This window comes from Aotus nancymaae, unplaced genomic scaffold (genome assembly GCF_030222135.1).
Source record: "Aotus nancymaae isolate 86718 unplaced genomic scaffold, 86718_ANA_hifiasm-v0.15.2.pri h1tg000014l, whole genome shotgun sequence".
NCBI classification, from domain to species: domain Eukaryota; kingdom Metazoa; phylum Chordata; class Mammalia; order Primates; family Aotidae; genus Aotus; species Aotus nancymaae.
The window spans coordinates 45,232,134-45,247,620 of NW_026988425.1; the positions used below are offsets into that span (position 1 = coordinate 45,232,134).

At 37.0% G+C, this 15,487-nt stretch overlaps 1 protein-coding gene across 2 annotated transcripts in view; it reads left to right on the plus strand.

The window, feature by feature from the left end:
• Positions 1-3,802, plus strand: part of PARP8 (poly(ADP-ribose) polymerase family member 8) — a 174,794-nt gene extending 170,992 nt beyond the window's left edge. For both annotated transcript variants that reach the window (XM_064375965.1, XM_021670207.2), the window contains exon 27: positions 517-3,802. In XM_064375965.1, the coding sequence (XP_064232035.1) occupies positions 517-619 (103 nt within the window). In that variant the 3' untranslated portion in view covers positions 620-3,802. The remainder of the gene's footprint in view (positions 1-516) is intronic.
• Positions 3,803-15,487: the final 11,685 nt, after the last annotated feature.

Sequence of the window (15,487 nt, forward strand, 5' to 3'; positions counted from 1 at the left end):
AATAGTGCAACCAGTGTTAAGAAAAAAGGGCAGCACTGGGTATGGCTGAATAATTATTAGAAAGCAGACATGGCAAAGAAGCAGTGGCATCAGTCAGAAATGTCATCAGTCAGAAAATGAAGAAATGATTGAAGTAGGAGTAGAGTAAAGAAGTCCAGACCCTAAGCAACATAAAGTTAAAGCTGTTATATTTTTTTATAGTAGACTTCGTAGCAGCTGCTGTGGGAAATGCCTGCAAGGTCAAAGACACTGAGGAGCTTCATGCAAAAACTCAGACAGTGCTTTATGTGGGGATTACAAAAATGCAAGAAAGGGGAAAATTTAGGCATGACATAGAATAATGGGCTGTTCTGTGTTTAGTAATAAGAACACATTGTTAAATACAACTGAAAAATAGCCATACAACTTGCTTTGACTCTCTTGGGCTATATTTTAGATATCAAATAGCATTTCTAAGCTGTTTCAAATGCTGTCATCTTTTAAAATGTTTTTATCTTTTTATGTTTCATATTTTAGCTATGAAGACGGTCAAGTGGGAGATGCAAATATTAATACACAAGAAGGAGGCATTCACAAAGAGATCCTCCGAGTAATTGGTAATCAAACTGCTACTGGTTAAAGGACCACCATTTAAATAACATAATTTGAAAGCCTTCCTCGGGTTCAAAGCTGGATTTTGAACTGAAGAAGATGATAAAATAATTTATTGTTATTATAAACAAAATTAACCCTTTGAATACTGATTTTTTTCTTAGTATTTCTAAGTATCTCGTTAAATACCTAAAATGGTATAAAATTTATCAACTGTAGGGTTATGGAATCTAGTAATAAAATTTCAACAGCACTTAAACTGAAGTTTGGGTTGCTCACACAATAAACAGATTGAAAAAACAGTTTTGTGCTGATATTTTTATATTAAGCTCTTTCACTGGATATTTGGTATTATATACCGACATTTTAGGTTACCAAAATGGAACTGAGAACATTTTATAATAGCATCTAAATCTATCAGATACTTTGCAATAAGTATAATGTTTGCACATTCTGATGTGCTATATAATTAGTTGTATGGGCATTCTAATGTTTTGGAAGGGATGTTCCCTATTCTTCTATTTTTCTTCATATGAAAACAATTAGGTCTTAGTAGCAGTGCTTTGCCAAAAAGTATGTAATATAAACATTTATAGATTCATGCATCAAAATGTGTGGTTGTGAATATATTTGTGTATATTCACACGTATGTTTTGACAAGAAAGATGGCTTAGCTTTACAATTCTATCCTCATTTAATGGAAAGAAGATAACATTTAATAAGCAGTAAATTTGGACATAAACCAAGATATGAGCCAAATTTACCACCGTTCATTCACTGAAAATATTTGCTGACAATATTTTTGCTTATCTAAAGAAAGTCAACTCTTAAAATGCTATCTAAAAGTCATAATTTGGGGAACATATGTGGCCTGGTAGACTGAACCTATATTCAAATGATTAAATATTTAAAAGAAAGGCCTCGGAATTTAAAGAAACCATATATATTTTTTATTTACTACAAGAAAACATTTTACAATTTTATTTATGCCACACCAGCATTTTTATATTTGTTCATCTAATACCTCTGCTTATTTTTTTTCATATTGAGAAAGAACACAAACTTTGAAGCTTCTTTTATATTAAAAGACCACAAATAAGTTTATAGAGAACAATAACACCAGCTCTCAGCACTTCCTTTTCAAGAGTCATAATTGCATCAAAATCATTTCTTATTCTTTGACTCCTAGAGTTCTCATTCATCAAGTTTTAATTGACGGTGTTTATTTTCCTACATGTTGTCTTTGGAATAAGGCCATTCATGAAAGCAGTTTAATTAGTGAGTCTGCCACTCTGTTCAAACCCTGAATCAAGGCTCTATCTGATTTTAATTTATGTCGAAAGAAAAAATAAAAATGTATAGTCATTTGCAAGTATAATATGATAACTGCTGTGTTTATTTCGTTTGTCTGGCATAAAAGGTTAGAAAAAGGTCATACATGTTGTTACGGGTTGCAGTTTAGGAAGTATTTGCTAATCATTTGTTTTGTTATATTGCAAATAATTGATATGCCACTTATTTCTGCAAAAAAAAAATAGACTTGAAGTGGTTGGGATGTTAATCATTTTGATAGTATCTACTTAAAACATTGATCTGTTTTGACTTGTGCCTCTGAACTCTGGGCTAGGCTAAGGGATATTAGTAATGGGGCAGGGCAAAGATATAATATCCTATTCAGTGTTTTGTGACCACTTATTTGAAGATTAGTGTGGGACATGAGGACCACTTGCTTTTTTCTGCCAAGATGCTGCAAGTCTCCCAGATCACTTTAACTATGTTTTTAAAACATTTTTAAGCAGCAGAATTATTTTTTCAAATTAATTTTGTGGGACAGTCTATACATGAGAAGCATAAAGGTGTAATACCAAGATTTGGGAGAGGGGATCTTGGAATGCCACCTGTTTGGCCACGAGGACCACTGAGCACCTCCAATAAGCTCTGTAGAGTGCCTCCAGCATAATTTAAAAGCCACTGACCTAATCCATTATGGCTTTACTTAACATTTGAATGATCTGTAAGGAATATCGTATTGAAGCCTGAACTGAAGGGTAACTTGTAGGACTCAAGAAAGGCTGTTTAAGGAAAATTGGCATAATAAAAACTGCTGCTGCCGACTTAAGAATATGAGTAGGTTCACCAATCAGAGGAGATTAAGTAGTTGATAGTTTAATGCTAGGCATCTTTTATGATAAAGCAAGATGTCTCGTTAGGACAGTTAATTGTGTTGTGTCATGATGCAGAATGACAGATTTTGTTTCAAAAAATTGTGTCAGAACCTTTGTAAGCAACTAGTCTAAGAAGAATCAGTCTTATTTTTAAATTGAACTTTTTGAAATTGGGGATACTACAATATACTGACAAAGATGCTTTTCTGTATTTCTAAAGAATCTAATTTCAATTACTATCATTGGCATTTAAATATGCTTCCAAAATCCAAACAGGTCCATACACTTTATAGATTCAAACACTGTTATCATGCTTTGATTCAGTCATTCATTAAAATATTATCTATTGACTTATTTGATGATTCCAAACATTTGATATTGTATTGTGTTTTTATAATTATTTGAAATCTGTTCACTGATGCTTTGTAACGATTTTATTAATTGTGTAGCCATTGCTACTTAGTAACCCACTGGGCAAAGGCAATCATTTATTCTCACCCTTGAAGTAGGGGAAGAAAATTATTAATTTATTAGCTCTACTTTTTCCTGCATTACTGATTTTGTAAAGATTTTACTATGAATAATCTGTTCCCTTTTACTGTATTAAATGAGAAGGAAATGAAGGTTTGAGAACAGAAAACAGTAATAATATACAAATAATCTAGAGCTATAAAATGCACTATAGTAAGGCACTTTTGGTGCCTTTGAGTGCACTATGCTGGAATGAATTTTATACTTGTTGCTCAGTAAATCTCAGTCACATGTTGGGTTTGAAGCTGTTTTTTTAATTTAAAGTTTAATTTTGAAAGTGCCACATTTTAAAGTTACTGTCAAATACTATGTAGTATTAAAAAAACCAACCCAAACTATTGTTAATGCTCTGAATGTTTTTCTTTGGAAATTTTAAGTTTAGAGAAGAAATTCTTTCATTTTTCTCCCCTTTGCTACAAGTAAGAAAATCTGTAATATGTAAGTCTATGAATCTTTAAATAACTGAAAGAATTTTAGCAGTACTTTGTATAATAAAAATATTTTTAAAACTATAACTTGCCTTAGACCATGGGATTTCAGAAAGTTTTAACGAAAAACTCATCATCCTCATTAAAGAGTCTGGATAACTTCACCAGATAGTAATTTAATATGTCATGAAGGGGCCACTGAACATCGGATCATCTACCATCTCAATAAATATGGATTTCGTGGTGGCATTTGAAGCACATTTTGCAAACATTATGATATTCTATTGTCTTGCTGAATTTTTATTATAACACTACCTCAAGACAAATGATAGACTGTTGGTAAGGTAAATTGGGTTTTCAATGTAAGGAACAAATAAAAATTTACAAATAGAAGTCATCAAATAATTCAACAGTAAGACCGTACTGGACACAGATGTTGTCAGTTACTTCTGGACAATGTGGTAACATGGATATTTCAGTCACTGGTAACATATGACAGGGTTAACACCCAATACGTTATTTGAAAGAATTTGGGTTGCAAAATTTGAAATTAATTAGTTTATTTTGAGATTGGTTTTCTACATGGGCCAATTTTATGTCCATTACCTAAAGCCACAATTGCCCACTCTAAAGAGTTAAAGGAGGAAAACACCCAACTGCTACACTAGAATTGCAGACTCAACATTCAAGCATTTTGGCATTTAATGTCAGCTAAATTTTTGTCAGATTATATATAGATTTGATGTATATTATTACCCAGTAAATTTTTTCTTGGGAATTTTGTATACACTATGAAATATTAGGCTAAGTTTTTGTAGGTCAAAAGAATTTCAAGTAGTTTTTAGACAAAACATATCCATGAGTGTGAAAAAGCCGTGTTGAAGAACAGATTACATTACGCATTTACCAGCAAGTCAGTAAAAAATAGTGCTTATTTACATAGTCAATATAATTTAATGTTCTAAAAATACTACCTTCAATCTGCCTATTTAATGTATCATCTGAGATTTTTAAAAATGCAGCCACTCCTTTATGTAAACATTAAGATATGCCTATGTTTCTTTAATGATACAGCCTCTTTATAATAAATTTCTTGATTTTTGTGCACAGAATAGTATTGCAACCTGCTATTTAGCCTTTGGTGCCTTAGAATTATTATAAATATTTAACAATATGTACATAATGTAAATACTGCCAAGAGATCAGTAAGGCCAGATATTTTCTCTATTCACTTTTTATTGCTCTTGCTTTCTATTGCTACTAAAGCCTCTTTTATCCAGCTTTGTAATAGTTCCAACATTGTAGCCAATGTAAATGTTTACTTTCAATAAATCTGAATTTGTTTAACAAGTACGGTATATGTGGGCAGTATTTTGAAAACTCAGGCTTTAGATTCTCCTCTTGATGAATCTTGCTTCTAGGGACTGTGTATTTGAAGGACTCAAGAAGCTCTAAAACTGATGTTGCCCTTTTTATTTTTAAGATGAAGGAAAAAAAGAAAAAAACCTCTTTTCATTATTCCCCATGTCGTTTCAATAGATTTAAATTGATCGTATGAGTGCCGTTTTAATTTCAAATTCTGTCAAGAAGTATAGCATTGAAACAAAAGATTCTTTTATGTTTGTTTGTGTGTCAGTTTGTAACATCTGGACATAATATCTAAGGGAGCATTTCAAATGAACTGTCCTGAATTTTCTAAGCGTTTTTGACCTAAAAAATAATCAGAAAATGATTTTTAAAGCATTACTTTTTATAAAATACATCTTAGTAACTGAATAAGATCTTAGTCCATAAATAAATATGGTTCTCTAAACCCATTAATAGTAACTATGTATGAGGAGCTTACTGTACATTCTTACAATAAGAAAAATTTTTTTACTCATGATATAGTCATAACTGAGAAGCTTCAGATAGCAAACTTCTTTTGTAAGACTCGATTTCAGTTACTCTAGAAATACTTGTTGGGATTCTAGCATGCATTTTTGACAGTACAAGGACTAGAGAGTATTAGATTTTATCTTGCCCTTAAGGAACCTTCAATTCTTTTGTAAAAAGAAAGCAAACGCATTTGGAAATAATTCGAGGATAGTACAAGATGAACAATGCAGAATGGAAAAGACAAATGCGAGCAAAACTTGGGGGAAAGAACAAGCCATTGCATTAACCGAAATGAAAACTCCCTTTAATATCTTGAATCCTTAAATTAGTACTAATGAGTAATGTTAATATTATTAATTTCATTTACTTATTCACCAGACACTTCACAATTCTAAAACAAAATCTAATCCTCTCTTGGCCCTTATACTGACTGTGAAGGTGCGTCCTGGGCTCTTAACAAGTATTTCTAGAGTGACTGGAATCAAGACATGCCCTTTGTTGTTGATAATACATATATTAGAAAGCACTTAATTTTTTGTTGATTTTTCAGATTTTTAATGATGTTTATTACTCCTGTGACACTTATCTGTCCTCCTCATGGAAGCCGGACAGAGCGTGGTTCTAACTCTTCCATTAGCTTCGTTTACCTTGCCCAGTCCCCCTACTTTTAATGGCTGCTGGCTAGTCTGATAAAATCACCCGGTGCTTTTAAGAATCATACAGGGGGCTTTATTGGAAAGCCAATGTTAAGAATTACTTAAAATGTACTGAATTTATTTCACCTCTATTTCTGTTCCCAACTTCTGGGTCCCTCTTTTTAATTATTTCCAATAACAGTGACTTGTAATGCGGATCTAAGAAGACTGATCTTTTCAAACATAACCAACATGTATGTGTTTTTAAAAATCATGTATTCTTCATTTTCAGATAGATAAGAGAAAATTTTGATTAAACAGTTTTTCCTTTATATAGCACTTTATAATGTAGAAAGCACTTTCATATCGATTGTCTTATTTCCTCTTCAAAATAACTCTATGAAATGTGTTAGTGGGTATCCTGGTCTCATGGATGAGAAGCTAATCACTTGCCAAAGAGGTCACTATGCTCCAAACCGAGCATCAGGGATTCCGAGTCTCATCTCTGAGCTTTCTAATAAACTGGGTTTATTACTGCTGAGATCCCAGCTTGGCAAAACTCATAGCAAAGGTAAGAATTATAGGAGACTAGTGGGAAGAGTCAATGAAGAGGGACTGCTGACTGCCTTGAAGAGCTCTATCAGGGAAACCTGAAATACCATTGCATAGGCTGGATGTGATTTTACTCCACAGAGCTTGGAAGGAAGGAAGTCTGCACTTGATGTAATTGGCAATGGAGAAATCATTGTCACCCTTGGGTGAGTGACATGAAGTGGAGTTTTGGAAGCATGTTGGCAGCTGTATGCAGAAAGGATTTCCGAGAAGGAGGCAGAAAGTGAGAAGAAATGTTACATATCTCTTGTGGTAATTCTGACGGGAGTGAAGGCTTAGAGAAGAAGAACTGAGAAAAGAATGGATATAAGAAATAGGATATAGGAAAAAGTAATCAATTAGGAAACAGAGATCTTATTTATAATAATACAAACTGAGAATAATTTCCCCCCTGATTTTTTATTGGAGATCAATTAAGATTCTTCCATACGTTTTAGCATTTTGAGAAGGACTGATGAAGACAAATGACTTGGCTATGCTGGCTCTATGCTAAGAAGTCTGTGAGCACATACTCAGCCATGTGAAGGGAAAGAAGAGAGAAAGAATATTCTGATTCACATAGGGACATGTTTGAGAACAAATCTCCCCTATACCTGTAAAACCAGGCTTACCAAATACAGAGAGCTGTAAGAGAATGGTTGCAGTAGTGCAGTAAATCTCATGTCTGTTTTAATGTCATTTATTATTTCCAAGATCTAGTGTGTGTGTGTGTGTGTGTGTGTGCGCGAGATGCATTCTAGCCTGGGGAACACTTAGCACTCACCACCCAGAATGGTGGCATCCTAATCTTTATACTCCACTTGAAAGACGAAACCCACTGTGTGTTCACTCCAACTCTGACCTGTAGTCTCATGACTTTTAAATCTGCAGCTCTTGTTTATATTTTTTCCTTGGGCTTCAAAATTACATGATCAAACACCTCCAAACAAACATCTCTTCCTGAATCTTCCAGGGATACCTCAAACAAACTCTAACCAATGTCCCCACCCCCAACTGCTTTTTTTTTTTTTTTTTTTGAGACAGAGTTTCACTCTTGTTACCCAGGCTGGAGCATGTGCCACCACACCCAGCTAATTTTGTATTTTTAGTAGAGACAGGGTTCTTCCATGTTGGTCAGACTGGTCTCAAACTCCCAACCTCAGGTGATCTGCCAGCCTCGGCCTCCCAAAGTGTTAGGATTACAGGCGTGAGCCACCACGCCCGGCCACCATCCCCCACCATTCTAGTACTCTTCTTGCACTGTTATCATTGAACCAGTGAATAGACACATATTCCACTCACGTGCCCAACTGAGAAGATAAATTATTCCCTATCCTCTTCCCTTTTACCCAGTCCCATCCTCCAATCAATAGCTAAGCCTTGTTAATTTTTCTTGTTGAGTGTCTTGATGGGTTGGACAATCTCAATCCCCCCGTGACTTCCTTTGCTAACATTCATGTCGGTGACAGCACTATCCTCCAGGCGGCTCTCCTTGACTGAGACCAGTACCCTTTACTGGGAACAAATTCAGCTAGCACATAGTACAGACATGATTAGTAAGATACTGAATGCCTCTGTGTATTAGTAGATACTCTATCCAGTGTCATATGGCCCAGATGCAGCAACAAAAATGTTAGCTTAGCCACACACAGGACCTTCCTCCTGCACTTTGGTCCCTGCTAAATAGGCTATGAATGGCTCTACCTCCTTCCTGACCCATCACTCTTGTAATGCTGAAACTAAAGTGATCCTACTAAAATGAAAATCCAATTTTGTAATTCCTTTGCTTAAAATCCCTTCAATATCTCCCAATTTCTCACTCAGTAAAAATTTCTCACCAAACCTTTCACACGTGACCCTTCACGGTCAGGCCCCTGCTTTCCCTCTCTTCCCACTCCAGCCTCGTTTTTCACCACCTTCCACTCAGCATTGCAACCCCACTGAATTCTTGGCAGTTCTGAGAACAGCCCATTGCTTCCCACCTCCTCTCACTTGCTTTTTCTTTCTGCCCCACTCCCCATTTCCAATTTATACTTCTTTTGACTCTCAACTTATTCCCAGTCTAGACCAAATGGTCCTTCTAGATCTTTTCCAAGTATCTGGCCATAGTTCATCTATCTCACTTAGCACACAGTGTTGAAAAGGTTTATTGATCTGCCTGTTTTTTGTTTCCTCCCTGACTACCTGTCCTCCATGCCACCATGCACAGATTCTTTCCAGTACCGACTAAATGTTTGAGACTTAAGTGGATGTACACATGCACAGTAATACAAATGTCTACCTGAGAAAAACAGTCTTCAAATAAAGTGGCATTAAAGCAGAAAATCTTTGTATATGTCTTATATTGGTACATACTAGATTCATAAACCTAAATAAATACCCATGGAGGGGACATGTCAAGCCAAGGTTATCGCTGTCCTAGTCACCATCATCACTATCATCCTGGGCATCATTTCCAGCTCTATGACCTGCAGGAAAATGTAGAAATCCCTTAATGCTGGTAACATATACACTCTCTGCCACTCTTGAAGTATGTATTTTCATTTTAACTTTAGATCAAGCAATACCTGGATTGGAAGGTCACTGTGAGGGCCCAGAATGAAACATAAAACTAGATACTTAGAAAGTTATAATTTAATGTCAGTCATTTGCATAACCAAAGGATCATTGCTTTGCTAAATAGTTACCTTAAATAATGAGCTTCCCTAGCATACTTGAGTTCATTTACAGGTCATTAACTACTTGACATACAAGAGAGAGAGCTACTTTAAATGATAGTACTAATATTCATTACCAATAAAAATAAATCATTGATGAAATTAAGCACATCTATAAGTCAATGGAAGTTTCTTCCAAAGGAATTGCATTCTTCTAACATAGTATAAATTGTAACTAACCTGAATTTTATTACGCATTTTTCTCTGTCAACATCTAACTTAATTTTTGCAGCTCTGTAATTGGGAACATTTCTATTCTTTATGTGTTTCCTGGTTAACTTCTGGGATACATATTTCTTAATAGTTACAGGCTTACGGCAGAGTCAATTTTCTAGTTCTAATATACAGCAGCTCAGGAGTGGGATAGCTTTCTGTAGTGTATTATTTGGATTCTTTTTCTTTGAGTTGTTCCTGTTGCAAATCTACCCATAATTCAAGGTCAAGTTCATGTACTCTGGAGTACATGAATACTTGTACTTTTTGTCTAGCCATAAAAGATGTCTCTCTGCTCCAAATACCTAAACATTTTGTAGTTCTCCTGGAGCACTGATTTATAGTTATTGCTATTTCTAGGGCTCTTTGTGTAAAAAATTGCATTCCTGAACGTAACACTCCACCACCACTGACAATTTCTCTCTGTTAATGTTATGCTTAATTCTGTAAGTTTGATCTGTTAAATATTCAGTGTTTAACTTTTTAAAACCTTGTAATTAAACAGCATTTTACATTTCAATTAGTAGTATTGAAGGAAGTTACAAAGAGTGAGTCCAGGCCAGGTGCAGTGGCTCACACCTGTATTCCCAACACTTCGGGAGGCCGAGGCAGGCGGATCTTGAGGTCAGCAGATCGAGACCATCCAGGCCAACATGGTGAAACTCCATCTCTGCTAAAATACAAAAAATTAGCTGGGCGTGGTGGCACACGCTTGTAGTCCCAGCTACTCGGAAGGCTGATGCAGGGGAGTCACCTGAACCCGGGAGGCAAATGTTGCAGTGAGCCAAGATCGCGCCACTACATTCCAGCCTGGTGATAGAGCGAGACTCCATCTCAAAAAAAAAAAAAAAAAAAAAAAAAAAAAAGAGGGATCTCAGACACTTTGAACTGAAGGCAACCACAGTCTCTTCACTTCTTTGATACTTTCTCCACTTTTACATCACCGGGATGATTTGTAGGGAGTAACAGGGCAGAGTTACCATTGAGCCCCATACTCTAACACTTTAATGAATAACACATCCACCACTTTTGTTTCATCCTCTCTATGGGAGTTTCCTTAATTTTTTGAGGGTAAAATAGATTGGTTGTTCATTGATCCTGAAGCAAGATAAAGTTGCATGTTGACTCTCAGAAAACACCTGACAAATGCACAGGTTTCCTTTCAATATATGGAGGTTTAAAAAATATACATGTGAGCAAACATTAAATTTCATAAGCATATTGATTTTGTTTTATAATCGTCTGGTGTCATACATTTATAGAGATCAAGCATGCTATTTTAGCTTGCATTTTGTGGGTTTGGAAGCGTGTGCTAGCACATTTTCCAATCAAAATAGCAGTGACAATTTCTTAATATCTTACTTCTGTCCAAGGCATGACCATCCAAAGTCACCAGGCTGAAAACCATTTCTGTTGCCTGCCCCGTCCACTCAGTCCCCAAGAACTGTCAAGTATCTATCCAAGATACCCCTGACTTCCCTGGACTGGAACAATATTTGTCAGCTCTAATATTTTCAGTTATTTATTCAAAACACTTTTTTAGTCTGTGATATGTACCGAGCTCTGACTAGTGTTTTCTAAAAGCTCATTTTTTGAAAATAGTTCTTGCCTTAAAAAGAATTTTCAGTCTATAAAAGAATATATGTGAGAAGCAGTTACAATTCAGTATGATGCATGATATCGTAGAGTAGGTACATGGAAGGAAACCTCTTGCTGAACCTTGAAGACCTTGTCAAGGTACTATCCTGTGCAATAAATCTTGTGGCTTTCATTGCTATAGAGACGACACATCCTTGCATGTAAGCCATCTATAAAGAAACTAAATGGTTCTCTATCTTTTTTTTTAATGTGTGACAGAATCACCTCATATACCTTTTATTTTCAGTCAAAGTAGTGCTCCCACTAATTCCAAATCTACAAACTGTAGACTTTCTTAATTCTATGCCTTTCTTCACTCTGTTTCCCTTTGATTTGAATCATTCTGCCCATTCTCACTATCAGAAGAGTTGATTTTAATCCTCCTTCCTTAAAATCTCAAAGGGAGTCCGACTTCCTGTCTGAAGCTCCTCACCAGGCGCAATCTTTCCTCCCTACAGTCTCATTGCTATTAAATATCTTGCATTGGGGGACATCGGTTCCCAGCATTTCTTCCACAAGCCTAGAAGCTCTTTTGGGTAAGAAACTGTATGTTTTTGTTTCCTGGTGTCCTCCACCACCCCAAGTAAGTAGTATGTAATCAGCAAGCATGTTTGAGTGAATAAACTTTTAAAATGTAATTTGGAAACTTTGCAGGTAAAACAGTATTATTGTATGCCATCATCACATTCTTCTGTGATTTCTGCCCTTCCACGCCAATGGTAGCAAACCAAACTGAGGACAGATGCTATATCTAAGCTCTGTTTTACAAATTCAGTGTAGCAAAATGGCTGCCTTTTGTGCAGATAGCAACTGGAAATCCCCTCTCAGAGAAAAGCGAAAATGTCAAACCTCAACCCGAGATCCTGGTTGTTCTTCGTGTTTCCTATTTTGCCTTGAAATACAGCTGTCTCATGCCTTCCTCACAGCAAAGCCTGGCCAGGCCTGGCTGAGATTAACATGTTTGTTGGCTACAGAAGTGAGAGTGAAAAGGGGAAGCTAAACCCTGAGACTCTCCTTTCTTGGAGAGCCGTGCGGCCTCCAGTCTCCAGTGGCTCCTGCCCTCAGCTGCACTGGCACAAACTTCCTGTTTTAGCTTCCTTTATGAAAGTCTCAAGAGACTCACTAAAATGGATATTTTGGTCTCCATGTGGCTACTTTTTCTTCTGCAGGTGAAAAAAGAGGGAGTCTTCAGAAGGCTTCCCCAACCCAAGAGGCTGAAGTTTTCTTGGAGAAGAAAACTTCTAGAATTTTCTGAGGGCATGATTGGAGAAGCCCTCAGAAAACCTTAGAAGAGCAGCCGTGTATTTTCCTTTGTTGATGTGAAGTAAGAAGCTGGGCACCAGGAAGAAGGGAAGAAGCCTGAATTGTATTCATCACACAGGCTGTAGAGGAGGGAAGCCCAGGCCAAAAGCAGCAGTGAGAGGGAGAGACAGGGAGAGAGAGGGAGCACACAGAGGCCTCTGGGATGATCTGGGCCCCCTCTGAAACCAAGAAGAGTGTCAAGAGAAATTTGTTTTTCAGCCCCCTCCTTAGAAGCCCCATATGAACCCTGACTCTATTCCACACTTATTTTTCATGCTAATTTTTATAAATATTCAACCTCTGTTTAAATGCTTAGTAACTTGCTCGGTTGTCTTCAAGCAACTTACTTTGTCTTAGTAACTTGCTTGTTTATCTTGCTTGGTTTTATTGCTTTGAAATTGTCTAGCTATTCAAGTCAAAAATATTACACGTTTATTTTTCTGTGATTTTTCATTGTATTTATCCGTATACATAAGCTTTTTCCTCCACGTGACTATAACACACATTTACCCACACCCTCACCTCCAGAACTGCCCTGCAAGCATCTGTGTTGTTGACATCTTCTCAAAGACATCAGTCTGGAAGGTGACAAGGTGAAAGGTTGGCCCACATTGGGCTGTGACACTGTTGACAAGGTGTCACCATCTTAGGAGTTGCAGACAAAAGGCAAGCAATGTGAGCATAGCTTAGGAATCCAGCAACCAGCTCGATTTTCTACATGACCACCAGCAGACTCCACAACAACAGAGAGATCAAAGAGAAAAGGTTTAAAGGCAGTGATGGCAGCTGACGTTTAATAAAGGTGGCAAAGACAAGAAGGTAAATATAAAGTGCAGGCTACAAGATAGCAACTTCTCTTCACTACGGAACGATCTAGTGTATTCAGCTTGTCAAAGAAAACCTATGATTCACTTATTCACCTTCTGTTTTCCTGGAAGGTGTAGAATGGGGTGTTGGGCACAGAGTATGCATAAGATACTCTAATTAATTATATAGTTTTTTCTGAGTTTTTTTGGCCCTGCCTAATTTGATCTCTCCCATCCAACCTTACCTCCTATCATGTCTGCCTCTCAACTCCCTGAATTGAATCGTTTTCCTTTTTTGTGTACGTCCTCTCAACACAACTTGGGCCTGTTCACTGTCAGGAGGCCCCCAAGTCATATCCCTTGCTTAGAGGGTCCTCTTTCTCTGTCCTCCAGTTACTAGACTCCTGTAAATACCCGCAGGTCAAGCTAAGATCCACCCCCTCCGTGAACTCTTTTCAAACTATAACCACTACTGTTTAGAGGGGCTTTGTGAGTTTTTATTTTCTCTCCTAATATTTTTTAAACTCCTAGGTGAAAGGAAACCTCATTTGTACTTTAGATTTCTGCAAAGGTCAACATACAGCAAGAACTCAATAAATAATTATTGAACGAGCAAACTGAATTGACCAGTTAATTGAATGTTAAGCGAATGAGAAAGTTAGGATTTGAGAAAGACTGGATATGTAGCCAAAAAATGTCTGTATTCAAAACATTAGTCATTCCTACTTCTCTGCCCACACAGCACTCATATAGACTTCTGCTTAAAGTTTTCTCACTAATGTAACTGTTCATACGATGATGTCTCTTTGTGTTTTGTGAGATCAAAGCCCTGGAGTTATTCATCTGTCTCTTGTCCTCTAGCCCTGGGCTTGATACAGACAAGGCACTCAATATACCTTGATAAATGAGCTGGTTACCCAGTGAAAAAATGAATTAAGTGAAAACAAGATCAAATTTGGAGGCCTCTAAGCAATACCTACTCACATCTATAAGGGAATTATGTCCTCTATTGAAAATACTCCTGTGGGCCCCAGGAGAAATACATCCTTGGACTAACAAGGATAGTTAGGATTTGGGTGCCTGGAGGAAGGAGGGGCAGGCATTCTAATTAATGGGACCTATGTGAAAGCCTTCATCAGAGTGGAAACCCATAAAGTGTGCAAGCATTAGGAAAGGGCATAGTTTCCATTCATTCTATTCATTTTAGTGCCAGGATTTGTCTCATCTTATTCTGGCGCACTCTGTTAATTTGATTTTGCCTTTCTTGTGGCTGGTAGCTTCTCTTATTGTCTTCACTCTCCTCTTGAACTCCAATTATCCCAAAATGCAAACTGAACATGAACAGAGATTGAGAGAGCCAGGAGTCAGCCTAGAGGCCAGGATGCTGGGTGAAGGGCTCATTTCTCTTGACAATGAATCAGGGATGGAAATGAGGGCATGTTCTAATAGGAAACAGTAAGCAATTTGAAGCATTTCACTGCATCTGAATACTTTTTAAAAATGGGAATAGCTACCACGGCCCAGGTACTCTGCTGGGCACTGGGGGGATGAATGGTGAAGGTGCCTCAATCCTTGCCCTTCAGCAGTGTGCAGACTGCAGTGCTTTTAAATAAGGATGATGATGATGATGCCCAACACTATGTACAAGGCATTGTTCTCAACATTCCACAGGGCCTTAGTTCATTAATACTTAAACTTTTAGGTTGATGCCATTATTATCCCCGTTTTATGTATCAGAAGACCAATGCAGAAAGACACAGCAATTCGCCCTAGGGCACATATTCAGTGAACAGTGGAGTCAAAGCCATCCAACTCAAGCTCACATTTTTAACGGCTCTGTGATTTTGTCTCCCTCACTCTCTGCTCAGCACAGTTCTAAGCACAGAATCCACAGGCCAAATGTTTACTGAACTGAATCACTTTGTACGCAGTGTTCATACAATCTCTCCATCCATGTTTTCTGAACTAATTTTGGCATTCAGAATAGCTCAG